Source organism: Diuraphis noxia, unplaced genomic scaffold (genome assembly GCF_037042655.1).
Source record: "Diuraphis noxia isolate RWA-SAM2 unplaced genomic scaffold, SU_Dnox_SAM2 contig0004, whole genome shotgun sequence".
In the NCBI taxonomy this organism is placed as follows: Eukaryota; Metazoa; Arthropoda; class Insecta; order Hemiptera; family Aphididae; genus Diuraphis; species Diuraphis noxia.
This window is the reverse complement of record NW_028301714.1, coordinates 61,049,479-61,076,670: the sequence shown is the minus strand read 5'-3', so window position 1 is coordinate 61,076,670 and position 27,192 is coordinate 61,049,479. Positions and strand designations below refer to the sequence as shown.

The window sequence follows — 27,192 nt, the reverse complement described above, 5'->3', positions numbered from 1 at the left end:
TTTTTTTAATTTTATGTAACTCTAGACCATGGCAAAATATAATGCAATACATTGATTTTCATCTTCATTATCTTGAAATAGTTGATATAGTCGAACTACTATCATCTTCGTCACGCACCGATTCTCCAACGCTTATATTATCATCTGACGGAATCGTTGATGAAGTCGAACTTCTATCATCTTCGACCAAGTCTCCGCCGCTTATATTATCATCATCTGACGGAATATTTTCTGTAGAAATCGTTATAGAAATCGTTATAGAAATCGAATTTCTTTCATCGTCATCACTTGATGAATTTCCGTCGCTTATAACATCGTCGCGCGAAATATTTTCATCAGTGACTGTTGTATCATCATCATCATCACTATCCGATATTATAGTTAAATCGATGATATCTGCAGTATTATCAAAAACGGGCAAATAGACTTGCTGCTGGTGGCTCATTGTACTACTGTTTATCGAACTTGCAGTTGAACGTTCGGAGCATGTCTACTCGAATTTAATATACAAACAAAAAATTAACACATTAAAATACAATGTTTTATGTATGTAGGACGTAGGTATGTATGTATGAAGTGCCGGATCTAAGTTTCAAGAGGTCGATGTACAACTAATAATTGGAGGCCCCTTAAAAAAAAATTTGCTTGACATAACAGCTATCTATTTATTTGATAAGGGTGTTGATTCATTAAATAAAATAGCAAAATTATTGATTATTTAATATTGTAATGTTGCTTAGTTTGACTCACGAAGTTATGTGCACACAGCACATAACCCACAGCAGTACGATCATCTTACGTTAGAGTATAATAAATTTTATATTATGTAATAAAATATGAAATTATAAAAATATAATTTAAATTAAGAACATGACATTTTTTTAAATTTCGATAGGTAACTCTATGTACATCATCTTATATTTCTACATTAATAATTATAATTAATTTCACTTTAGTATACCATTTAACTATATACAATACACATATCATTTAATTTCAATATCTCTATGTACACTCATGAGGGCTAGTATTCTACAGATTTTTTATGGTATAAATTATTTGAATGTAATTGAAAAGTTTCCAACGCATTTTTCCAGTTTGAAAAACTGTTTAAAACCAGAGCCCCTAATTTAACATGATTTCCTTTTCCTGCACATTCTCTAGCAAAAACTACACAGTATTTGCACAAAACGCCATTTAATAGATCTGAGTAGGTTAACCATAAATACTGATTCATCCAATGACGTTGAAATCGCAAATTTCGTTTTCCACTCACAGGAAACTTATAATCATTTGGAGGACACCATAGGGTTGCTTAATAATTGTTCTTTGATACTCAACTCACTAATACTAGCACTTACAAATTTTCCAATATCAAGCATACTAAAAGATTTAACCACTTCTAACTTATTGTACTGACCTTCAACTTTCTCATGATTGTTAGAACTTATAATTTATAAGCTGTTAATTTTACGTTTTTTTGATTTTGGCTCTGTAGAAATGTAAGATGATAAATTTGATTGTGAAGATTTATTCATTTTAAAAAAAAATTAACTTTCACGTGCGTTGGTATTTAAATGAAAAATTCACGAATTTTTAATGCAACAAAACAGATATATACCGAAAAAATAAACGTCCTGTGTACGATTTAATGCACTCCGTGATTACTGACAACGGCATAAACAAAATCTGTTATAAGTACGGCTCTAATGACCATCGATTACCAAAATAATTAAGATTAGATACCTAAGGTGTTATGTGAGCTATACATTATATAGGTTACATTAAGATTAGTTATCGCTTATCTAACACAATATAAATATAAAATATACCGTTTTATTTATTTATGTGTATTAATAACAGTGACACGTATATGATGTAAAGTTTCAAATATATTAGGCATTTAAAAAAAACTATTCAAACTATTTAATATTATTTCAAAAAAAATTTCGGGGGGGAGTCTGAACCCTAAACCACCCCCCCCCCCCCCTGGCTACGGCCTTGTCGAAGGGTCTTGAAAAACTTGAAGGGACCGGATAAAAAGTTCGAGTTATCCTAATAAAAGTACGAGAATACGAAAATCGGAAAATGGTATACGATTATATATCGGAATATACGTTGTATACTATATATAATTAATCTGAATTGTGTATAAAAATACATAATATGTAAAACAAACAAAAACAATGATAAATAGTTTTAATATATTACCTAAATTTCAAATTGCCTACACGTCCAAAAAAAAAATGGTTCACTTCTATATAACATATTTAAATAATTTGATCAATTTTATAATCTTAATTTTTGATTAATTTACAAATTTAGAAAAATTAGGACTTCAGCCTGAGGCCCCTAATAAAACCTTGGTCTTGAGGCCCCGGTGCAGTGCACCCCCTGCACCCCCCGCTAAATCTTGCACTGTATGAATGTATGTATGTAATATGCATGCATATAATATAAGTTATTCACATCCAAGTTTATTATACTTGTAGTTTTGAAATTTGGTACATGAGTTGCATCTAATCTAATCCCATACCAATAAAGGACGTGTAGCTAGAATTCAAGTTTTAAATGTTGCATTTTAAAAAGAGACTCACATGCACAGGGATTTGTTAATTGCTGTTGTAAATAAGTTATAATAAGAATGAGTTTTTACGCACCGAGTCTCCATCGCTTATATCATGGTCAGGCGAAATATTTTCCACAGTCACTATTGTCGAATAAGATCTTGTATCATCATCATCATTATCTGATGTCAAATCAATGACATCTATAATATTATAATGACTATCAAAAACGGGAAAATAATCTTGATATTGCTGGCTAAACGAAGCACTTTCTATTGCAGGGCTTGCTGTTGAATCATTGGAGCGTGATGTCTACACGAATTTAATATATTATAAGTAAAAAATTAATATAGTAAAATACAAGGTTTTTTGTTTGTATGTGACGGACTCACACAAGAGTTTGGAAATTGTTGTTGTAAATGAGTTATAATAAGAATGAGATTATACGCACTGTGTTTCCGTCGTCTATATCTTCATCATCTAACATATCGTCAGTAGTTTGGGTCGCCTTATGGTTCAATTGCACGATTGTATTGACTGATTCAACACAAGTCCAGATAATAATCTCGGGTCGAGTACCGATGAACTATCAATAACGTTAAAAAACAATGTTTTTCACTAGTCTATAAACTATAAAATATCTCGGTAAAATACGATTGAGAACGCTCGAGTTTTTCCAACATTGCCAAATGTAATCGTTCGATAATATGAGTACAATAATCTATTGATATTTATTAGACTTTTATCGGATTAGCCAGATGTTAATAGTATTACTAAGTTACCAGATATGAGAGAATGACGGTTAGGTTAAGTTTGCAATTGTGCAGTTTGCAGTCGTTGCACAAACTATTTGTCACTTAATAATATATAATAATATACTACGTAGCATATTGCTTTGAAAATTAAAATTATAAGAAGTGAACGAGATGAAGACTTAATATTATTAGACAGTAATAAATTTCGTTTTTTTTTTTCATAAAGCTAAAGATACGAGGATGAAATGGAATTGTTCAAATAATATTTGTACTGCAAGCATAGGCGGTACTAGACCCTCTTTGCAGGGGGGGGGGGGCAGAAAACAGTTTAACTATCCGTTTAACTATTATATTATTATATTATATATACCTATTATTATTATATATCATTATAGTACTTAATATCATTATATTTTTATTGTTATTTAAGTGTATTCAATAATATTTATGTTATGATTATTTGGTTTTGCCCATACGATAAAAGTCAGTATACAGTTTTGGCCAAATGAGGTTGGTCATAACTAGGTTTTCCAGGTAAAAAGCCGAAATATGACATTTTGCCCAAGGATTGTGGGCAATTCGCGTTTTGACCGGGCATTTCTGAGGTTGGCCCGATTTCGACTTTTCCCCGTAACACATACACTGAGATAGATAAGAATCTTATCTCAGTGCCAGCATAGAACAAACTATACTACTCACAGATATATAGAATAAATTTATTCTATATATCTGTGTCCTGTGATACTACTACACTAATTACTAGGTAATCAAGAAATGATAGCAGTCTTGCGCATTAATAAAATATTAAAATATAATAATATATGAATGTTATTATTGTAAGCCCGAGGTATCTTATAGGTGCAATCCACAGGAGGGGCAGTTGCATACTCGGTCCCTCCCGTAGCCTATGACTGCAAGCATACTAACCGACTCGGAAAGAAAAACATTGGTCGAAAGACCGGTAATCATAACTATTCTAATATCCCTACATCTACTATAGAACGTCAACTGTCAAGTTGTGCGTGAAAACTGCAAACGAAAATCCGTAGATAGCATTTCAACAAAACCGAATAAAATAATACGCACACGACTTTTAACAGACAATTATTCGACTTTGTGTCACAAATACTTTGCAATGGTTAGGAAAAGTATATGAACCGAAAAAATAAAATACCATCCACAATTTCCTAATTCACTTGATGAAGTATTTACTCAACTTAAGGAAAATCAAAATGAAAACAGTTTAATGCGCAAAGGTGAAAAATGTATTCACGTATCTGAAAATTAACTGTTTAAATGTTTAACTAAGTACAGTACAAAATATGGAATTTATGATGACATGTACACTGATTTTTTGGTGACTATATTTACATTTGAATATGCACCGACATATTACACCATACAGGTATTAGATATTTTTACAAATATTCTACATATTTAAAAATTTTTATTCATACTACATATTATTAGGCGCTTATTTGTATACGATTATAATTATTAATTTATGACTTATTTCAAGAATATTTATTATATGTTTATCGAATTTTTAAAAAGCCAAATAAATGATGATATGGCAACGTTGCACGAAAATTCGTTCTCAATCATATTGATTTTTGGGTCAGCGTTAAGTTCTTTGTTAATTTTTAGTGTTCTTAATCGTTCGATAGCCAAATATCTATATTATATTTTACATGAAACTTCTTTCCAATTTTATGTTTGAGATTAAACTAATAATAATAAAATATATTTATGAATCGACGCTAACGTTCATCACTTTAATTACCTTTGTCGTTCGTAAACACTTTCTAGTTTCGTTAACCAATATTATAAATTTAATAACTTAAATAAGTAACGTGAAATTACTGATAATCTACTTTGCTAAGAATGCAAATAGTGTAAAACAAAAAAATAAATAAAAATGAAAAATAAATAAAAATGAAAAATAAAATAAAAACGCGATTTGAAACTGTACCAAATTATAAATTAATGACAGTATAACACGTAAATTTGTCATATAATACGCTTACTTGGCCATCAACAGTTTCGCCACAGCGTGCTCGATACACGCGAGGAGTCATTTCATCATCGATCATCTCGACCGATTCTACATTTTCTGCAGAATAAAATAATATACATTATAGAGGAATTTATGTAAAATATTATGATGTTAAAATAATAATTAAGAACGTAAAATGATTATGTTTGTGTAGGTGTATCTCTATCTATCCGACGAGAACTCCACAAATCTTAATGGTAAATTAAATTAATTAAAAACACTATTCAGCTATTGCACTATATATCAATCGATTTAGGTAAATCAAAATATTATTTAGCTTCTAACTATATAAATGTGAAATGAAAATCTTTGCACGTGGTAAACTCTGGAACTACTTATCAGATCTTCTTGATTTTTTTTTAAACTAAAGAGTACATTGAGGAATATAGGTTTTGGGCATAAATTTAAAGTTGCGGGGTAAGAAATGCGGCCATTGACCATATTAAAAAATACAATAGTTTCACTATCTTTCCACCAAAAAAAATACTAAATATTAAATATTTTTACATATTGTAAGGTTGCTATTGGTTTCAAATCTAAGGTTTATAAGGTTTATTTATTAAATATAACTATTTATTATTGTTTTCGCAAAATGAATCGCTGCGGAAATTAATGGCATACCTACCTTATATTATATATAACTATATAACAACTAACAGGGCCAGTTGTCTCTAATTTTAATTTTGGGTGCCACAAATTTATGAAGTTAATTCAAAACGAGTAGCATTCTTATAAGAGATGATGTTATATATAATGGTTATTAATAAAATGAATACATTTTTTTATCAAATTAAAAGACATTTTTTTACACTACACAGAACATTATTGTTCTGCAGGTACAATCAAGAAATGAGATTTTAATTTTGAAAAGTGCCTTTTTTGTTTTATTTTTTAATTGTACTCTAAGCTTGATGTCTTAGCCGCATATGGCTCGCGAGCCTCGTTGTGGCCACTGCCACCTCTGAAATATAATCACATATAATATATGACGGTATTTCTGTTGATTCGCGGGACAAAATAGAATAAAATCCTGCTATATAATTGTAAAGATTTTCATATTTTCGAGGTTTGAGCTGTAACTGAGAAACCCACTACGAAAACGTACCTGTAGCAATGGATTTTTTCGACTTTTTTTCGACGTGGCCTTCGTCGTTGTAGTCGTCAGATGAAGATTGTTTGCGTTTATTTTCCATAGAACTTGACAGTTTTTAGCTAATAAGAGCAAAAAGCAAAACTGAAATTCTTCAGTATAAATATACACGATTTATATGCGCTTATAAATAGATTATCGTGATTAGCAGCTATTAAGGCAAAAGTGATTCGAAATTGAGTTGTTTGTTTAACGTCGTCGTATCGTCAATCGCAGTATCCTTGACAGCGTGATTAGCGAGATTGTGTATTTTTTAATTCTCAGCTATGAAAAATAAACAATTGGGTACTGCCAGTGTATATTATTTCGGATTATTAAATAGGAAAACCGAAAAACAAATATTGTTACCTATTTGAATTATATATAGCTATATATTATATTATATACAAATTTTATAAGGATACATCATGTTTGAAAATTGTATCATGATTGATCCAAATATCATATTATATTAGTCTAAGCATAAAATAAACCTCATAACATTGTCATGATGAATAAAATAATGAAATACTATTGTAACACATATTTTTGCATAAAGGTATTTTGAAATTTTAAACATAATGCACCTTTCTTGGTCTTATTATAACTTAAAATGTACTGTTACAATTTTACAAGGAATTTCAGGAGAAAACCAAATTAGTCTACGTTTTTAAAATTGAATTATAATATGCGCAAAGCTGTAGTTAGGTATACTTATTATGATTATTTACGACAAAAATATATAGTTCTAAGACAATACCTATACATTAATGATCAGGGACGCGTTTCGTCATTATAATATTATGATTATCGATGGTATAGTTTATCATAAGTACAATTTGTATAAGAATTTTTATTAAGCCACATTATTTGTGAAGGTAAACATTTAAACTGTATGTATTGTACGTGGTACATCTGCAGTACACATAATATTTATAGTTCTTACATTTATTTTCAAGCTTTAGGTAATAATTACCTACCTATATTCAATTATTGTATTATATTAAAGAATGATGGACGTGAAAAGTCGACCGTACACTTATATATTTTTATTATCATAAATGCTAGACCTCGACTGCATTAGTGATTGGCCGCTATTAGTGTCAGTGTGTTACCTATAAATTATAAGTTCATAAAAGCTTATGAAAAGAAATTGTGACTATATATAGTTATTTTTGACATTTTAAAACGGTTTTATGAACAATTTATGAAACACACCTTGTATAACATTTTCAAGATTTTTGACATTGAAAAAATATGTTATCTACATCAATCAAAAAACGAACTAAAAAGTCAAATATTTTAAGATTTATTATAAGAGCTCAATTTCAATAAAAAAACTGATGTTGCTGAGGCTCCCCTTAATGTTTTTGAATTAGTTTTATGGTTATGGATAAGGCGATGAGCGACTTTGACCACACTCACAAATGAATAATCGAATATTTATAAAAACTTCAATAACCTTATACTAAGAAAATAAGAGTTGATTAATTTTTTTTTTTTTATTATTCGTGTCAGGCGCATAGTATAACAGAAATAATAATAATGATGTAAGTTTTATAGTATAAAATAAACAAATAAAATTAGCTTTAAATAACACTAATAATAATATGACAATAAGTAAAATAGATAGGGGACAAGGAAGAAACCTCTACGTGGTGTCCCCTAGTAACGGTGTCTTTCAAACACCGGCTAATTCTTCCAAATCCGGGCGCAACCTATCTCTCAGTTGATTAAATAAATATTAATTTACTTATGACATAAATTATGACTTATGAGAGCGCTAATTTCAAAATCGGTGATAAGTAGTTGCGTGAGTAAGAATTTCGAATAAAGGGGGATATTATAATTTATTTAAGCGCACGTGTATAATCTATCATAAAATATGATATAGGTATAACTAATTAAAAGAAAAATCAAATGAAAATATATTCATTACATAAATATTATGATGCACTTTTAGATTCAATGTAAAGTGATAAATATTTTTATTTTAAACTTCAGTCTATTTTCTGGTTTAGAAAGTGAATCTAGTTTGCACTATGAATAAATGGCAATCATTGATGATTTTAATTGACCCAATGTTTTTTTTTACTATAAAATATTGTTTTTGATGGATAATAATGATGATTAACTTTATAAATTAGTATTCGAGAATACAATTTATTTTTTTAATCATTTGTACAAAAAATAGTTATTGAAGTAATAATTTTTGCCATTGAAACCATAATTAATATATAGCTAATTACTTTAATAAGTTAAATAGTGATACTAATGAATACATTTATTATATTGATAAACTTACAGTAATAGTATTTTATAAAAATATTTTTATGAAATCAATATGTACACTTATTGAATCGAATAATACGAGTACGTTATTTATTAATGTAATGTTGTGTTTTGTTATAATAATCATCAAAATATTCAAAATTATTATTTTTGCAATGAATAATAAAAACAAGCATATTATTATCATATCTATTATAAGCTCTAGTTGTTAGGATAGCGTATGTGCTATGATTAAGTAGAAAATTGAATTTATAAACATGATAAACTCAGTGATAGTTATTATTTTATTAATTATCGTCTTATCTTTGTTAAAATACGTGCATGCATGCGCCTATTAAATGTAGGTATCTGGTATATATAAATTAATATAATATGTTATATAATGATGTCAATAATAATATCTGAATATCTGGATAAAATTACAAATAAGTCAGTACTCGGTCATCGGTTATCACTACATCAGTGTTAGTGTTGAAAGTTCGCAATTGACGATAATAGTTTTTTAAAGATGAGTGCTAAAAGAATTAAATTACGTGGTAGTGAATATCGTAAAAAGGCAATTGAAAAAAAAAATAAAGATGTTATTGAACAATGTCAAAAATTGGACGGTTTTTTTAAAGAGGTAAGCTATTAGACATCATCTTAATCAAATAAGGATATAATATATTTAATTTTTTTTTAAATTAAAATTTTATAAAAATAAACTCAAAGAATTTTTTTTAAACACGTTTAAATTCAAAATTACAGCTCAGATTACGATTTTTCATCTCATTTTTTTTGTTTTGTTTTTGTAGACTTCTCCACTTAATGTTGAAATTGAAAATGTAAATACTCAAACAATAATAAATGTTGACGATTCGGTAGATAATTGTATCCTACAAAGTTGTGATAAAACAGATTCTTATTTACTTGAAATTGTTGTCGAAAATAATTGTTTTAAGAATTATAGCAATAATTATGATAAATTATTATTTGAGAGTTCCGTCACTATACCAGATCCAGCTGAATGGAAACTTACTTCTCCTGAAATAATAAATTATTTACTTTAATAATTATAACGAGTGTGTATGTTAGCGGCAATGTGTATAATATTGGTATTTTATAAAATGTCTAGGAATTCTATACAACACCAACTACAGCTGACAATCTATACAATTTTTTAAATTACCTAAGCATTATATGAAATGCCAAACAATGTATAGGTAATATATTAAATCCATATTATCAGTAGGTACTTAATATTGATATTTGACAATGTACCTTCACCTAATATAAATCCATTAGTAATCTGTAATATCGATAAATTTAATGAAGTAGAATTAGAAGTACTTGTTTACATTAGGTGCTCTGAAATAACTTTATGCTAGATCCCAATTTACAGTCTGTCAACAAAATTTTGTTGCTTTAGAGGAAGTAAACCACGAAAAAGAATTGGGTTTACGATCTATTGCCACCTAAGAAGCAACTGGATCTGGACAAGGCTTTATTAAATGTTCATGTTCAACACGATGTCAAAATAACAGATGTAAGTGTTTAAAAAATAAAATTCATTGCAATTCAAAATGTCATCCTAATTTACAGTGTTGCAATAAATACATTTAACCGATTTTTATTAACTTAAACATATGAAATACCTATATATATATATATTTTTTTTTTGTAATAATAGAATCCTATTATTAACATTTATTTTGTCTTTTGTCTTAACGAAGTTTGAAATAAATTTAAAAAAGTATGTTGTATTTATTCCGAATAAGTATACCTACGTTCTACATAGATTTTTGTATTTTATAGAATAATATAATAGTAATAATAATTAATAACTGCATGTTAGTACACTATCCATACAATTTACAAATTATCTTTTTTTTCATTTTTATGCATTATATTCTGTAATATAAATTGATACCTACTTTGTTATAAATATTTTTTTGTGAGCTAATAAATTTAATAATTGTCTTTATTATTATAGAAGGAAATTTATTTTTTTGGATTATTTCGCTATTCTACAGATTACCAATTTGTTGTTTGTCATTTTATGAAATGCCTATAGTTATTATACAGAATATTTAAGAAATGTGTGTAAAAAAATTTATTATACACTTTTTTAAAAACCACCAGGTATTATATAGAATTCCTAGGCATTTTATACATTAAATATATTATACACGTTGCCGCTAACATGTATATTATGTATGAATTAAAGATTTTAATAATTTGGCGTTTTAAGCTTGTAGTAGTTATTTACGTAATAATATAAGGTATACTAGTTGTATTTGTATTAAATTGTTTAACAGATTCATATAAATATATAATATTACATGAAATACATATATTATTTTAAGGACTTTTTGATAAGAAATACCTATTAAATATATATTGCTCCAGGACGGCTCTGATCCTTAATCCGGCTCTGACCAACTGGATATTTAGTTATTTTCGATTATAGGGAATTTCTAATTACATTTTCGAACAGTTTATAATATCTCTTCTAATAATTACCTAATAATATATTATCTTAATTAATTGGCTATACTTTTTATATTAAAAAAAAATTCTGGATTCTGATCTACTCAGTCGAAAAATCTCTTATTAACTAGACTCTCTAGGGATACATATATATATATATTAAAATAAATATTAAATATTGAATTAATAATTATATATTTTATAAATGTATTTAAAGTAAAAACAGAACTATAATTTTTCATTTATATTATATGAAAGCGGAATAATTAGTTGAAATTTATAGGTTCATGTTAATAATAACTGATGTTGTGTGTATAAATAAGTTATAAATATTGTTTATGTTGTTTTATGTTAAGTACGTATTATTGATGATTTCAGTTCGCACGTCCAATGTTTTATGTTGACAGAATTTTAAAACCAAATGATTTTTAAATGATCTATCAGAGAGTATAAGAATATCAATAAACAATAATGAGTGGGATGAAGAAGAAAAAAATACATCTCTGCATACATTTGATCGGTTCAATAATTATATTACAATCGAATATTTAAGACAAGGAACTGTCAACAAATAAATACAAAGTTGTTAACAATAATTTTATATTACTCAATGATTATTAATGGTTATTACCAAGGCTAGATTTGTATGCAAAAAAAAAATAGTAAAATATGCATTTTAATTTTTTATACATACAGTAACACAAAAATATAGTTACAAAAAAAAATATTAATTATTGAAATACATCAGTGATTGGCTGTTTGTCTTAATATAATACAATTGAGATATAAAATAATTTAGAAATGAAATTTATAATACACATTCACTACTCGTGGTACATGCTAGTGGACCAAGTATTTTTTAAATTTTTTAAGTTTTCAAAAATGAATGATCGGTGATTGGATCGTAGTATATAACTTTGTACTGACTGAAGCTCCGTTCAACATCACATGATGTAGTTGGCGCTTATTTAATTAAAGAAATAATTTGTCCTGCTGTTAGGTTACAACTGAAATTGTCCTCCTTAAAATAAAGTAAGTATGTAATAACTTATTACTTATTTACTTAATTTTATATTACTTTATTGGGTCTAATGAACGTCATCAACGCCAATACCTGTCGAACTATTATTTCATAAACCTAATATTATATGTTATATATTATTTAATCTAATATTGTACAATAACATATATCGTACCTACTACTTATTATGTTTTATATTATATTATATTCAAACAGCACTTACTTACTTATTTTTATTTTTATATACCGCCTACTCACAGGCCCGTCGCAAGAAATTTTCCGCCCTTCGGCAAACGTAATGCCGCCCTTTTCAATCAAAAGCTAAATATATTACAGTATACAATTTTATCACATTATTAATATAATGAATAACATTTTACAAATTTAATTTTAAATTATTGTTGTATTTAATAAATTTGTTAACAGTTTTGTATTGGAGGGTATACGGGGGTATACGCCGTATACCCAAAACGTATTTGTCGATCAGAGCGTATAGCTTTTAAAATATACACAATATACAATAAAATTAAAAATATGCAATATTAATAATATATTTTTAATTTTATTATTGAATATTTTTGTTGATATCACAAATTAATCGAGAATATTTTTTTGTATACAATATGGCACTATTACCACAACTATAGGTAATATTTGTCTAGAATTTGATACTCTTTATATAGGTATATGATTAATTTGTGAAAGACATCACTATTTTAAAATCAAAAATTTTATCGATTGAGTGTCTGAATAATAATTAAAAGTATATTAACAATTAACATACAAACTGAAATACTGTGTATACAAATAGAATAAGCGAAGATTATAGTATAAATTGTTTAATGTAGTTTGTAATCTATTATGTAATTAATATTTCGAGTGTAGCGAGAAAATTTTTTTTTGCAATAAAATATAGCTTAAAGTGCGTATACCCAAACATTTTTTCACCAATACACCACTGATAATAAATAAATAAATATATATATAAATAATATATATATTATTTATTATATTTGAAATTTAAGCGCTTATAAAAAAAATTGCGAATTAAATATGTATTATAAATATTTATAATATATGATAATATCATAATTACAATATTATGTACTTACTTACTTGTATTTCTGTCGTTGCGCGTTTGAACAGTGACGACTGACGACCGACGACCGACCACCGACAGTCAAAAACAAAATTCGTAGTACGAATTATTGTAAATCAACAAACGTTGTTATAATTATTAAGGTTTTCTATTTTTATCTGCCAATTGCTCCGACACTGCGATAAGATAATATCATGGCAATTCCAGATCAGCGCGCAGCCGGTCAACATTGAAACCCGTGTATTATACATAGATAAATATAAAATAATAATATATTGTGTACAACATTAGATAGGATAATAGATACCCACTTCTCAAATTGTTCTTATATACACTATAGTGTTGTTTTGAAATGTGATATTCATCTTTCGGATTTATTATTGATTGCCAACCAATAAAAAACGAATTTTCCATCAAAAAAAAATGCCACCCCAGTTTCATTGAAAATGTTTCCGCCCTTGGGCAATGGCCTAACCTGCTTATGCTCTAGCGACGGGCCTGCCTACTCATCAATATTATTCATTATAATATAATAATATGTCCGTTTTCGTCTCCAAATTGCTGAAAGCCTCCATGAAGCACTTGGCCCAGATCAAGACAACATTGAAAAAATAATGAAGTTCTTAAAATTAACTAATTTATATAACTCTACATAATTATGCACTAGAATGTAATAGGTACACGTATTTTCTCTTTATTTTAAGCCAATAATCTTTGTTGTTGCGGCTAATTACAAATAAAATAAAATAAAATATGTGAAACATATTACCAATTTAAGTTATATTATTATTTTTGCGTTCAATATTTTATGTTTATACATAGTGTATAACTATAACTATAATGGCTTTTCATAATCATGATTATTAAATTGAGATTTCTCTAATTATTAGAAAAAAAATCATGTTTTGACTAAATTAAAATGTTTCTTAAATCGTTAAATGTAAAGATATGCACTTGTGTGAACAATAACTATGTACCTATGTTTTAAATTTTACTTTTTTAACTAATATAAATAATAGATAATAGTAAATTCTAATTAAATTATTATTAGATGAAACTGATAACCATAAATATTTCATAATGTACCCGTGTATACTAAGAAGACTCTCACCCCGTGTACACGTCTTTGCCATTTGTTCATCTTTAAAAAAAATTAATTTTACTTTTTTATAAATATTATTATTTTAGTATCGTATTCAGAAGTTAACACTATCGATGTTTGGGGTTAACACTATCATTTGTAGATGTAAGCTGCACTATGACGTCTATGTAGGAGATTACCTATATTTGCAGAAGTTTACCATACACAGTTTTGTCTAATATCTACACATATCCTTTGCAGTGGTTTATCCACACCCCATCGACTAAGATATAATGGGCTAGAAAGGGGACATGGAACAGGGATAGCTCGGATAGGGAACCAAATGTTTTCAGCAATATCACTTGTGTTATGACCACTGATAAGCTGCATGATCGTTTCCACATTTCCAGTTTAGTCCGTAGATTTACCTGTTGAGAAATAAAATGATTGTATTGACATTTGGTGTTGAAAGGAGTAATGCTATTTATGTTTTGAGTATAATACTATTTTCTGTGGCGTGGTGGACGGTTGAAATGTAATATCAGGATAATTATTACAATCTATACTTACCTATAATAAAACACTTGGCTGTGGCTAGTTATTGGTTATAATAACTCTGTTAACAAAAATAATTTAATAATACAATACAATACCACATTACTGCAATACAATTATGAATTAATACAATTAGTGTACAAATACTAATATAAGCATTAAGCATCAAAGTAGGGTTTATGATGCAGCTATGAATCTAGATGACATAAGTAAGGTGCTAACAAATAATGACTAATTACAACTTACTGTTTATGTAAAATCAAAATAATTATTATTTTATTCTATTTAATATGGTTTTAGTTCAAAGTAGATATTGTAATACTAAGTAAAATATGCGTACAGATGGCGAGTTACCCGAAATGAAACGAAACCAAATTATCATATTATATGGATATGGATCAGTATAAGAACTAAGGATGGACGAGTTATTCAATTATATCTTACAATGTAGAAGAAAATACAATTCTGAAATCGGTTAAAATTTGAAATTTGAAAGCAACTTATATTTTCAAAATTACAGCATGCTGAAAAATTTGTATAATTATATATTATGTATTCCACACACTTATATAATTACCTAATGCTAATCCAATACGATATAAAGAGAAATAGATAGATACTCATTGAAAATTGAAATTCAAAGCAAGATTTCATTTATCTCTTATTGGAATGGCAGTTTGTAAATTTTGTTGTAAATTGCAATTTACTAAAGTAGAGTGCCTATAAAAACAATGTATAATGATTTTGAAAACCCGAAAAGGAGGCTTATTATTTTATTACATGTATTGATGTATTTATTACTGTGGAGAAAATCTAAAAGAAATGATGCCGCTACTTTAAACTGTAGGTACTTACAAGTTACATTGATCAAGATATTGAAGATGATATTAAAAAATGCCTATTGACGGTAAATAAATCATGTATAAATCACTTTGTACGTATCAACACTGCAAAAAGTTTTTAAATTTCTGCGTGTGCATGTATAATTGGTATACTATTTGCATAGGTAAGTATACGAATATATTATTTATTAACATGTGGAGAGAGTGGTCATTGTATAGGCAGTTTATTAGTCAGTTGACTTTTAAACATTTTTTTTAGGTGTATCAGATTATAGGTATCTCTGATGCAAAATATAGATATTTGAGGAAAAATTAAAATTATAGGTTCTATAAATTATTAATCGTTGGATTAGAAAAAAATTGTCAGTTATAAATTAGAATCAGATCTTATGACTTATAACGTATATTTGCTATAATTTTAACTAAAATTTATGTTTATTTAATGTACCTAAGTTTGTATTAGGTAATTATTATTCAACGACTGAGGTGCGGCGAAATGACGGTGGCGATTGTGGTTTGTATTAAACCATCTAGAGCAGGGTTTCCTAAATAGTGTGCCGTGATATTTGAAAGATATGCGGTATGCCGCGACAACTTGAACTTTTTTAACAAAAAAAAAATAAAAAATAAAATGATTATATTGACATTCAGATAATATTTATTCAAAGTGTGCCGTGACTAATTATAACTAATAATAATGTGCCGCGATGGACAAAAAAGGTTTGGAGACCACTGATATAGAGTATTTTAAGCATTGAGCTCTCAAAAGTAAAACGTGTCTACGAAAATGAGTAGCACTTTGTTCGTGGAATAGAATTTAAAAGTCTAAAAAGTAAATTCAATCCCCAAAGAATAAGAAAAATCAATCTTACTTGAAACATCGACTATTAAAAAAAAATCACGATGTATTAATTATCGTGTGTGCAACGTGACGACGACGATATAAACTGAAAATATAATTTATTAAAAACAAAATCCTATGGTACGGAACGCAATATGTTTGTTATTCATCTATATAGGTACAGGTTTCTTTTTCACACATGTCTATAAAGTATGATAATACGGAGATAACGGGATTATATTTGGCCTTGTTAAGTATTGGGTCGAATGCCTACTGAAAATTAGACAAAAAACGTCCTGTTCAAAGGTTGTCGGGACAGGGGACATGATGCTCATTGCTCAAATAAGAGACAATCCGTTTTAAACGGAACATATTACCGACTATATACCCTACACACGAAATACATTGCAATATATTAATTGGTTTAATATTTAACACCATAATTTGAAAACAGAATCGTTTTAGATCATCATTAATAAGAATCACTAAACAAATAAGCATAGCAATTATAATTCTTATCTACAATTAGTAACACTCTTCAGTCCGCATATTCCATAAACCAAATACAAAATAAATATTAAATATAAAAGATACAAATGTTACATCATCAGCGAATAGGTCACAGCAGTTCATTGGCCACGAGAAAATCGTAACAATGGCCTGTAACCTTTATCAAACTCTTAAAAGGCTACAGAGATTTGTTTCTATGTCTGTCATTACAGATTTTCACAATTCATAACATATTCAATAGTACGAGTAAAATACCATTTTTTCTTTCGTGTTTTATTTTCATCAATCGAGTATTCTCATATTTCGGCTGTAAAGGCCTTATCACAATTTCACATCATCAGTCATAGTTTAAGTTGAGCCGTATAACAACTCAACCAACTCACGGAATCTAAATATCAACATTTGTGAGTAAAACATATGTATGTTACTGTTATGTTATTTTCTACATATATACCTATAATTAATAATCTTCTTAAAACATAACCATCCAACTCTTACTCTTACTCTTATTCTTCTTATTGGTGATTCATACTGACATGCACTTTTCTATAAAAAAAAAATAATTACATTGTTGATTACATCTATTAAAAAATATAGGTACATTCAATAATTATATTCAAAATCCGACGTAATGTATAGGTACGATATACCACATAACTATGTGTCATGATCATAAATAAATATAACTCACCGATATAAACAGAATCATTCAACACAACATAATTTATGTAATGCAGGTAGCAATGTACCTATAGTATCCTCACATAGCATATTATAGAGATACAACTAATGGGTGTATAATATATATGATTTATAGCAAGGTATTCATAAAATCTATTAGATATCCACTTGATATCCAATTGGCTACTTTTTTATTATTTTATTTAATTTTTTATTTAATATATTAAAATGTATACCAGCATATTATATGGTATTACAAGTTTACGATTGTTTAATTTTACATAATATAATAATGTTGTGTTGGTTGATTATATAATAGGTATAGATATTTTTAAGTAATACAATGTGAAAAGGAATAGAGATAATATATTATGTTTATTAATTAATTTTAATGTGGATAAGGTTATGGAATAGTGCTATTAGCTGTAAGTGCATTTAAGACTGATGAAAGAAGGGAGATAAGGGGACTTTATTTTATTTGATATCCACTTGTTTATCCATCAGATACCAGAGACAGGGGCATATTTTTTTTTATTTTTTTTTTATTTAATAAGAAAATATACAACTATACAATTAAGCACAACAAGTAATAGTGATGATGAGGATTACATAACATGAAATGGCACGATGTAGGAGGGCTCCCAATGGAGCTACCTACTTGGGTATTTTATTAATTAATGGAGGAGGTCTCTAACCCATTTACGTTTAAGTCTTCGAGGGGGATTGTCAGGGATGTGTAGTGAAGCAAGAAAACTAATGTTGGGGTTACTATGGGAGCTAAATTTTTTGTGGAGTTTTTGGTAAGCAGTTTTAGTGACTTGGTTTACGTAATTTATTCTCAGGTCGGAGTGAAGGGTTTTGTTACTTACAAACCAGGGGGATTTTGTAACAGTGCGAAGGCAGATGGATTGGAATGATTGTATTTTTTGGATGTTACTAGGGGCAGCGTTACCCCAAATTTGAATACCATAATACCATAGAGGAAAGATCAGCATTTTGTAAATAAGGATTTTGAGTTTGATGTTTAAATTAGAACGTAAGAGAGGACGTAGTAGATGTAATCTGGAGTTTAGTTTCTTTCTTTTGTCGAATATGTGGTCTTTCCAAGTTAACCTTTTGTCAAAAATGAGTCCTAAGTATTTAACTTGGTTGGTTTGGGGTAATAATTGGTTACAAAGTTTAACTGGTGGACAAATGTCTGGGCGAAGTGAGAAAGTAATGTGGTTGGATTTATTTGTGTTAATTTTTATTTTCCATAGTGTGAACCAGTTTTCGAGTAAGTTGAGGTGGTGTTGGAGTTTAAAGCTTGTTATTGTAGGATCAGAATCGGTGGCTAGGATACAAGTGTCGTCGGCAAAAGTATTGATGATGGTGCAAGAGGTTGTAGGTATATCTGCAGTGTAAATTAGGTATAAAAGAGGAGAAAGGTCACTGCCTTGGGGTACACCGGCGTTAATCATAAATTGGTTTGATATTGAGTTGTTTAGATTTACTTGGAAAGAACGATGAGTAAGATAGGATTTGAGTATTAAGTAATATGGGGCTGGAAAGTTTGTTTTTAGTTTGTGGAGGAGTCCGTTGTGCCATACTTTGTCGAACGCTTGCGCGAAGTCGAGGAAGAGTATTTTTTTAGTTCGAGAGAAGATGAGATGGCATCGGTGAGACGGTGCAGGGGGTGGATAGTAGAATGGTGAGCTCGGAAGCCGTACTGTGAGTTAGGAATGATTTTATTTATTTCGGAGATATTTTGGAGGCGTTTTAATAGAAGTTTTTCAAATAATTTACCCAGAGATGGTAGGAGGCTGATTGGACGGTAAGAAGATGTTATATTTTTGGGTTTGCCAGGTTTATGTACTAGTATGATTGTTGAAATTTTCCAGAGTGGTGGGAAATAAGAAAGTCTGAGCATTGCATTGAAGATGTGGGTAATGTTGAGAATTGCTTTATTTGTTAGTTGTTTGAGTATATTGTTTGTAATGAGATCGTGTCCAGGGGCTTTTCCATTTTTTAGTTTGCTGATTGTATATTTAATTTCATTTAGAGTGAAGTGTTTAGCAAATTGCAAAATACAAAATACAATATTAAATTAAACCATTTAATGAACACAATTTAATTTAAACCAAATCTTCTTTAAAAGGACGTTTCACCCGCATGTGTTGTCTCCGTCTTACAAGTGCGTAACATTGCAAAAACTGTTTCGCGCGGGAAGAAACCGAGAAAGATACAGTTATAACAAAGAAACGAAATTTTCACCACATAAAGAAGAGAATTTTGCCTGTGCAATATCGTTTTTATTTTTTCGATATCAGAACTACAAAAAAAGTTATTCATGCTTAAAAAACACAAAATTAATGTATTATAGAACAATAAGAATTTTTTTCGTATAAGTGATATCGAAAAAATAAAAACGATATTGCACAGACAAAATTCTCCTTTTTATGTTGTGAAAATTTCGTTTCTTAGTTATAACTGTATCTTTCTCGGTTCTTTCCCGCGCGAAGCAGTTTTTGCAATGTTACGCACTTGTAAGACGGAGACAAAGCATGCGTGTGAAACGTCATCTTAATATACACAATAAAATTATACATATTGTGGTGCGACGTGGGCGCATGGCACGATCGTACGTTCAACTACGAAAACGCTATGTACGTATCGACCGGTGTTGCTAGCTCCCGGATGGGTGACCATCCTGGTTTTTAGCAACAAATTATCCTTGCCACACATACATCATATTGCGTTTTTCCAAACCAACCGTACCCCTCTACATACGGCTTATGGCTATTGGCTATAGTTGTCTTATGATCTTGCTTTTCTTTTATTGATCCTCAATCTTCTAGATTCTTTACAAGTGGCGGAGAACAATTCACGAATAAGTATTCGAACGTTTTGATCGTTTCTCATTGGGCAATCAATTTTAGTTATCAGTATATTAAATGCCACTAATTTTATTTTATTACCACCGAAGACTACGTATAAAATTATGATTTTATTCCGCTACTGTTTTTATTGTTAAATATCGACATGTACTAATAATATTCATGTTAATGTCAAATTAGCAATTTCGTCCTTTGAATACTAAAAAATGGCTGGATATGACGAAAACGACTTGTCTGATGTGACGGTCGCTCTATCCATCGAAGATAACCACTGGGAAGAACTCGGATTGGATGACAACATTCGGACGCGGCTGATCAAAATTGAAAATGAATATGAGAGCATATTTTCGTGGGAAATCAAACAATTAACAGGACCCAATCAAAATCTTATGTCCAACCTTATTGATAATGTCCGAGGGCAGCTAGAAATTATCACAGTTATGGACGACAAGGACGATAAATTCAATTTAAATAGGTAACCATCAGATATTTCTTCACGTAAAACTAATTTTGTCAGTAAATGTCCAAATGAATATCCATAGCTATGCCACCTGAATAAATCGTAATAGTTATTGACGTAATATATACTCCGTACGATGGTTTAAAATACATAATTGCATACCCATATAGGCATATAATATGTAGGTTTATTGATTAAGTAAAACAACTATATCTATGGATGATTGATATAATAAAACAAGTTTAATATTCTATAAATCAAACTGTATGCACTAAAATAATAATGAAAATAAATCATAAATATAGTTAAATATCTGGAGTAAAAGTGAAACAATTTTATTTTTCAGATTTCATTTACAATTGGTAGCTACTTATGAACTTTACAACAACAAACGTTATAAGGAATCATATTTGGAAATTAAAAGCGTTGTTAAATATCTGGAGACTTGTAAATTTGACGAGTCAAATCTACAGTACTCAGGTGCTTACCATCATATCGCTCAGGCCACTAATGCGTACATTGCTCTGACATTGAAAATTGATTCAGAAAAGGTAAATCACATTTTTCTTAATTTGTTAAGTGTACCTATAGGTATTTAATAGGTACCACCTATAGTAAATACATTTTCTTTCATTATTATTATAATTACCAATAACCTAAACTAACCTAACCTAACTTAACCAATAAAATTAACTATCTCATCCGAACTTCTTGTATTGGAGATTTCTTATTTTTATAAATACATTTGTGAAATTAAGTATATGCTATATTTCCTCTGTGGAAAAGTGAATCTAGTTAGTGTATTTCAAATTCAAATTTTTAAATTATTGAAAGACATTTGAAATTTGAAATTTTTTAGTTTTTTATTCTATAAATGTCAATCAAAAAGCCTGGAATTTTAATACAAGGTTCTTCATATACGTTCATATAAAAGTAGTTGGAAAAAATTAGGAATACTAAATAACCAAGAATAACAATTTTAGTTATATTTTATTGAAATTAAAAAATATTATTCGTGGGTTCTTGAAATTTCGTGATTATCAATGTCGTTAACGACTTATACTAATACTTTATAATATCTTTATGTACTATGAATGACTGAGTGAGTCGGTACATATATAGTGAATCCGATTAAATTAATTTGGAATTTATTTTATAGGTACCTACATTTTTTTTTTAATAATAACAATATAATTAATATCCAAGACTGATAAACCGTCTCCAATCAGAATCATTTAACTACACAATTATATTTCATCATTTAATTCAAATTTAATACTATCTATCATAGTAACCCAATTATAACCTACTTTTGACGTTTTTAGAGCTATTAATAAATATTTGATTTTTTAACATATCGGTCGATTTTTTTTCGTTTATTTAAAAATTTAAAAAATTTAATACAAAGTTCCTTATACTTTTTATTTAAATGTTTTATAATATTAAAGATAAATAGTGGTCGAATTTTTTGATGAAAAAAATCTAAAATAAGAAATCTAAAATCTAAAATAATAAATCTACCAAATAACTAAAAAATTAGGTTTTCAATTAATGGTAAAATATAAATGATTTTTAATTGAAAATAAGTACACTCTTCTATACATCCTATAGAGATTTAATTCATCAATCATTCCACATTATTATTTAAATAAACAATGCGATAAAAATATATCACATAGGTACCTACATAATATCAATTAATATTTATCAATATGGCTTATTTCACGTTATATTATAACGTTACAAAATGAAGTTATAAATTATAATGCGCCATCACGCGTACTATATGTACCACAACCGTCTGCCCGTCACACTACCTGTGTTCAGTGTCGGATTTAAGGGTTTAAATAAAGTCGGAAAATCCATAAGAGGGGCCTCGTAAAAAATGTCAGTAACATACTTACCCCTATTTTACAAAACCATAGCCACAAACTCAAAATGAGTAATGACTGTTGATACTAGATGGTTATTTTAGTTTCCACCATAACAAAGTAGGTACCTAATAATTGGTATGGTGACTATGGTGTATACTAATATTTGTATTGTATGGGAAAATCGACGCAGCGAAATTGATTACGCTGTAACATCGATTATAATTATTATAAATAATATTATTTGTGATCAATGTCCACTACGTAGAATTGAGAATGTTGAATAACTTAAATTTACGTACATATTGAACTATTGAAGTATTTCTAAATATTTAAATTATTTTATTAGTAAAACAATAGTAAATTATATTCCAGTTTGCAATATACATTTTTTTTTTTTTTGTAAAAATTAAAAAAAAATCAATTTCATAATTTAGGTGGGCCTCAGTACACAATTAAGGAGGGGTCCTCGTCGGCATTTGCCAACTAAACGACCGTTAAATCCGCCACTGCCTGTGTTCGCAATCACAGTTCACAGCATATGCTGTCAACTTAGTTTAATTTTATTATTAATAATAGTCTTGCCAGTCTCCCACTAATTCTCTACACGACAACGACCTACTCAGGCCAGCCCGTTCGTCTATATTTTTTCATATTCCTCCTGCCGCCTGCGGAGACACATCGGCGTCACATATTTCTACCCATTAATTGTGCTGTTCAAAAATATGGAGTAGCGGCCGCTGACGTCTTCCTCGGCGATCTTGGTTGTTCGAAGGACTATCAAACATCGATGGGTGTCTGATTTCTTCTACAGGTAGTCGTGTGTCCTTGACATTATTTATTTATGAATCTGGTCGGTACGAAGGATGTACATTATGTTATTAAAAATTATCTACATATGTTTTCCTCATACTGTCGATGGTGACTGTCCAGTGAAGCCATTGGGGGATGAATTATGTATATATATTATTATATTAATGTTGTTATAATTGATTATACAAATATCTATAGTATCTCGTCGTCTGATAATAATTATATTTATTTTGGTCTCGTCACGTTCTATTAGTCCGAGTTTTACGCCCATTCAACTCTCTTGGCACCAACTCAATTTTGTCGCTCGAGTTTTATTTGTCTCGTCTTTTTATTACTTCCCTTCCAAGAAACACAAATCCGCGACGCTCCGGCCCTGTTGAGTTTCGGCTCGTGGTTGGCGACCTAGCCTCAAAGCGATAGTCGGTCGTTACATTCAACAGACAAGAATTTTCCGTGTAACAATATTGTTGAACGGTCACAATATGTTTAGTTTAATATCAGACCGTATAATATTATATTTTTATTAAAGTAAAACAAATTAAAAATTTTAAAATAATTGTATTTCTCTCTTTAGTTGTTGAAGGATGTTAAACAAGTCAACATTTTAAATGACGATGAAAAAGCTGCGATTTGTGCTATTAAAGCCAACATTTTTATGGAATATCCGATAAAAGGAAATAATATCGCTCTGAAATTTGCTAATCAAGCCATTACCGATTCTACTGAACCTGAGTGGATAGTCATTTGGTTAAAAGCCAAAGGACGAGTAAGACGTTATTCCGAACCTTTTAAAATGCCAGGAGTTGATGAAATAGATGCTGCAAACATGTTATACTCAATGAAAACTAATCCTAAACATTTAATTAAAGTTTCTAAACTTTATAAGGAAGTAGGAAATGTTTATCAATTTATCAACAACCGTGAAGAATCAGTTAAATTTTTTAAGCGTTCGTCCGATATTATTAAGTAAGTAGTTTTTCTGTGTAAATATCAATTAAAATTTCTTCATAGTAATGAAAATTACAAATTACCTAGGTATACTTTAAAATTATATCACAGTTTGTAATGTACCTACTGCCTATAAGTATCTCATAAAATTATATTCTAGGTAAATTTTATAATTTTTCAAAAACTACAGTTAACAATCAAATTATAACTGTCTTTAGTATTTGGTCCACGATAATACTTTTTCGTGTTTTTTTTTGTTTTTGTTTTGATAGAAAATTAATTAAATTAGCCAATGGCGATATAAATCAACTAAATTATCTTCTACTGCAAACATGTATGGCGTGTCCTTTTTTGTTTCCAAAATCCATTTTAAGCAATTTCATTACAAAACTGACAAGTATAAAAAATAGCAAAGTGGATCAAATTCTAGGCATGTATTATTTAAAACATGAAAAGGTAAGATATTTAAAAGTTTTATGCTATTGCGGGAGTTGATCAAATTATTACATTTTTTTTGTTGCTTCAGGATTATGTAAAAGCAAGATTTTATATTTCTCTTGGAATGGCAGCTGGTAATTTTTATAGTGCATTGCAGTTCATAAAAGTAGAATGCCTGCTTCAGCCAGTTAATGAATTTCCTTATGTGCAGACACTAAATACGATGTATAATAATTTTGAAAATCCAAAAAGAAGGCTTACTATTTTATTTCATTTATTGATATATTTCAATTACTCTGAAAAAAACCCAAAAGAAATTATGCGCTACCTTAAATTGTACATTGATCAAGACATCCAAGATGCTGTTAAAAAATCTCATTTAATTGTAAGTAAATCAAATATATGTTATTAAATTACACAATTGCACCTATTAATGCTGCATATTATGATTAAATTTAATAGGAGCATCTTTCTATCAAGTTTTCAAGTAAAATATTCAGTACCTATGTACAATCGATCCAAAAAATACCGAGTGCAATTATTGATATTTTAAAAGCTCGTTTAAAGCGCGATTGGTAAACTCCCAAGTCTCAATTAGTAGTTGGACACACAATTTTACACTTCTTAATCTGTAGTTATAAATGTTATGATATTTTTATAAAATGTGGGTGTATGTTTATACTATATAGTTTTCTGCTTGTATACCTAGTTGGTAATTTGTGTATTAATATTTCGAATGATTAGGTATTGTTATATTAAGTATATTGAGTAGAGTAAGTAAAGACTTGAAATATAAAGCACCGTAAGAGAGTGGCCAACTCGGTGAACATTTTCAATTGGCTGGCTATTATTATTGATAATATAGGTGGCATTGATCGTACAAATTCGTATATTTATCAATTTTAAATACAATTATTGACAATTGTTTTTACACAATAATTTAATTTTAATGATATGAAACTATTAAAATTAACAAGTGTACCTATAATTATTTACATGGTTTCGTTATATAGTTATATAAAACCCGTATTCATACTTTGTATTACAGTCATATGTTATAAGTTACCCATCGGCTATCTTAATAGATCGTATACCCAATACAGATATGGATATATGGCATTTCATATTATGTAATAATTTATTATTTAATTATTGGTATGCAGCAAGCATATTTCTTTAATATCTATTTTATAAATTGGCTACCTAGTTTGTTATATTAATTATTCGTTTGGCTCTCTAGCTATTAATTTATTAAAAATAAATATTACAAAATATCTCATTAATAATTATAAATCTTAAGAATTCACAAAAACAGGATTAATTTTTCATTTATATTATATGAATGTGGAATAATTTGTTGAAATTCTTGTTAATAATAATCGATAGTACGTGTATAAATAATTTATTAATTTGTAAATATTTTTTTTAATGTTTTATGATATATGATTTATGATTTCAGTTTGGTCGTCCATTGTATTATGTTGGCAGATTTTTAAGACCAAATGATTTTTTAAATGATCTATCAAAAAATATAAAAAAATCAATAAACAATAATAAGTGGGACGAAGAAGAAAAAAAGACGGTAGTAAACACATTTGATCGGTTCAATCAAATATTTAAGACAATAATTTTGATGATGATATAAAAATTAATCTCAATGAGAGTCATCAAAACCAATTTGTTTCAAAACAAATTTATCAGAACAAGTCTTTATGAAAACCTGCAGATGCTGCCTGTAGACACGAAACTGTTGACAAATTTACAAAAAGTTATTAATAATAATATTATAAATTAGGTAGGTACCTACCTACTTAAATAATTGGATCTAATGAACGTCATCAACGCCAATAATGCGTTATTCAATACCTACTTGTCAAATTAATATTGC

General features: G+C 28.6%; 3 protein-coding genes across 5 annotated transcripts; 2 read left to right on the top strand and 1 right to left on the bottom strand.

Moving 5' to 3' along the window:
* Window positions 1-4: 4 nt before the first annotated feature.
* LOC149056287 (uncharacterized) lies at window positions 5-5,480 on the bottom strand. Its single transcript, XM_089226387.1, has 4 exons — window positions 5,350-5,480; window positions 3,019-3,153; window positions 2,661-2,879; window positions 5-490 (listed from the first exon to the last, which is right to left on the bottom strand). The coding sequence occupies exons 1-4, from the start codon at window positions 5,413-5,415 to the stop codon at window positions 68-70; spliced, it is 843 nt and encodes a 280-aa protein (XP_089082513.1). The 5' UTR covers window positions 5,416-5,480; the 3' UTR covers window positions 5-67.
* A 3,628-nt stretch (window positions 5,481-9,108) lies between these two features.
* On the top strand, window positions 9,109-12,036 carry LOC149056286 (uncharacterized). Of its 3 annotated transcripts, none has more exons than XR_016191500.1 (2): window positions 9,109-9,421; window positions 10,208-10,421. XR_016191500.1 is itself a non-coding variant. In XM_089226385.1 (2 exons), exons 1-2 carry the CDS (start codon window positions 9,308-9,310, stop codon window positions 9,846-9,848), a joined length of 369 nt encoding a protein of 122 aa, XP_089082511.1. In that variant the 5' UTR covers window positions 9,109-9,307; the 3' UTR covers window positions 9,849-10,421. The 3 variants fall into 3 exon arrangements, 2 of the variants coding, with proteins under 2 accessions (XP_089082511.1, XP_089082512.1); XM_089226385.1 differs by having other exon boundaries at window positions 9,594-10,421; XM_089226386.1 differs by lacking the exon at window positions 10,208-10,421 and adding an exon at window positions 11,647-12,036 and having other exon boundaries at window positions 9,110-9,421.
* A 5,369-nt stretch (window positions 12,037-17,405) lies between these two features.
* Window positions 17,406-26,939, top strand: LOC107168737 (uncharacterized). Its single transcript, XM_089227481.1, has 8 exons — window positions 17,406-17,621; window positions 20,955-21,249; window positions 21,581-21,785; window positions 24,493-24,884; window positions 25,139-25,322; window positions 25,393-25,689; window positions 25,767-25,879; window positions 26,764-26,939. The coding sequence occupies exons 2-8, from the start codon at window positions 20,981-20,983 to the stop codon at window positions 26,798-26,800; spliced, it is 1,497 nt and encodes a 498-aa protein (XP_089083607.1). The 5' UTR covers window positions 17,406-17,621; window positions 20,955-20,980; the 3' UTR covers window positions 26,801-26,939.
* The last annotated feature ends 253 nt before the right edge of the window (window positions 26,940-27,192 follow it).

Coding starts and splice junctions, on each gene's coding strand:
- LOC149056286 (XM_089226385.1), top strand. CDS start 9,308: ATGAGTGCTAAAAGAATTAAATTACGTGGTAGTGAATATCGTAAAAAG. Junction 9,422..9,593: donor TGGACGGTTTTTTTAAAGAG/GTAAGCTATTAG, acceptor TTGTTTTTGTAG/ACTTCTCCACTTAATGTTGA.
- LOC149056287 (XM_089226387.1), bottom strand. CDS start 5,415: ATGATCGATGATGAAATGACTCCTCGCGTGTATCGAGCACGCTGTGGC. Junction 2,880..3,018: donor ATATAGACGACGGAAACACA/GTGCGTATAATC, acceptor AAATTCGTGTAG/ACATCACGCTCCAATGATTC. Junction 491..2,660: donor ATATAAGCGATGGAGACTCG/GTGCGTAAAAAC, acceptor AAATTCGAGTAG/ACATGCTCCGAACGTTCAAC.
- LOC107168737 (XM_089227481.1), top strand. CDS start 20,981: ATGGCTGGATATGACGAAAACGACTTGTCTGATGTGACGGTCGCTCTA. Junction 21,786..24,492: donor TGAAAATTGATTCAGAAAAG/GTAAATCACATT, acceptor TTCTCTCTTTAG/TTGTTGAAGGATGTTAAACA. Junction 25,690..25,766: donor TTAAAAAATCTCATTTAATT/GTAAGTAAATCA, acceptor TAAATTTAATAG/GAGCATCTTTCTATCAAGTT.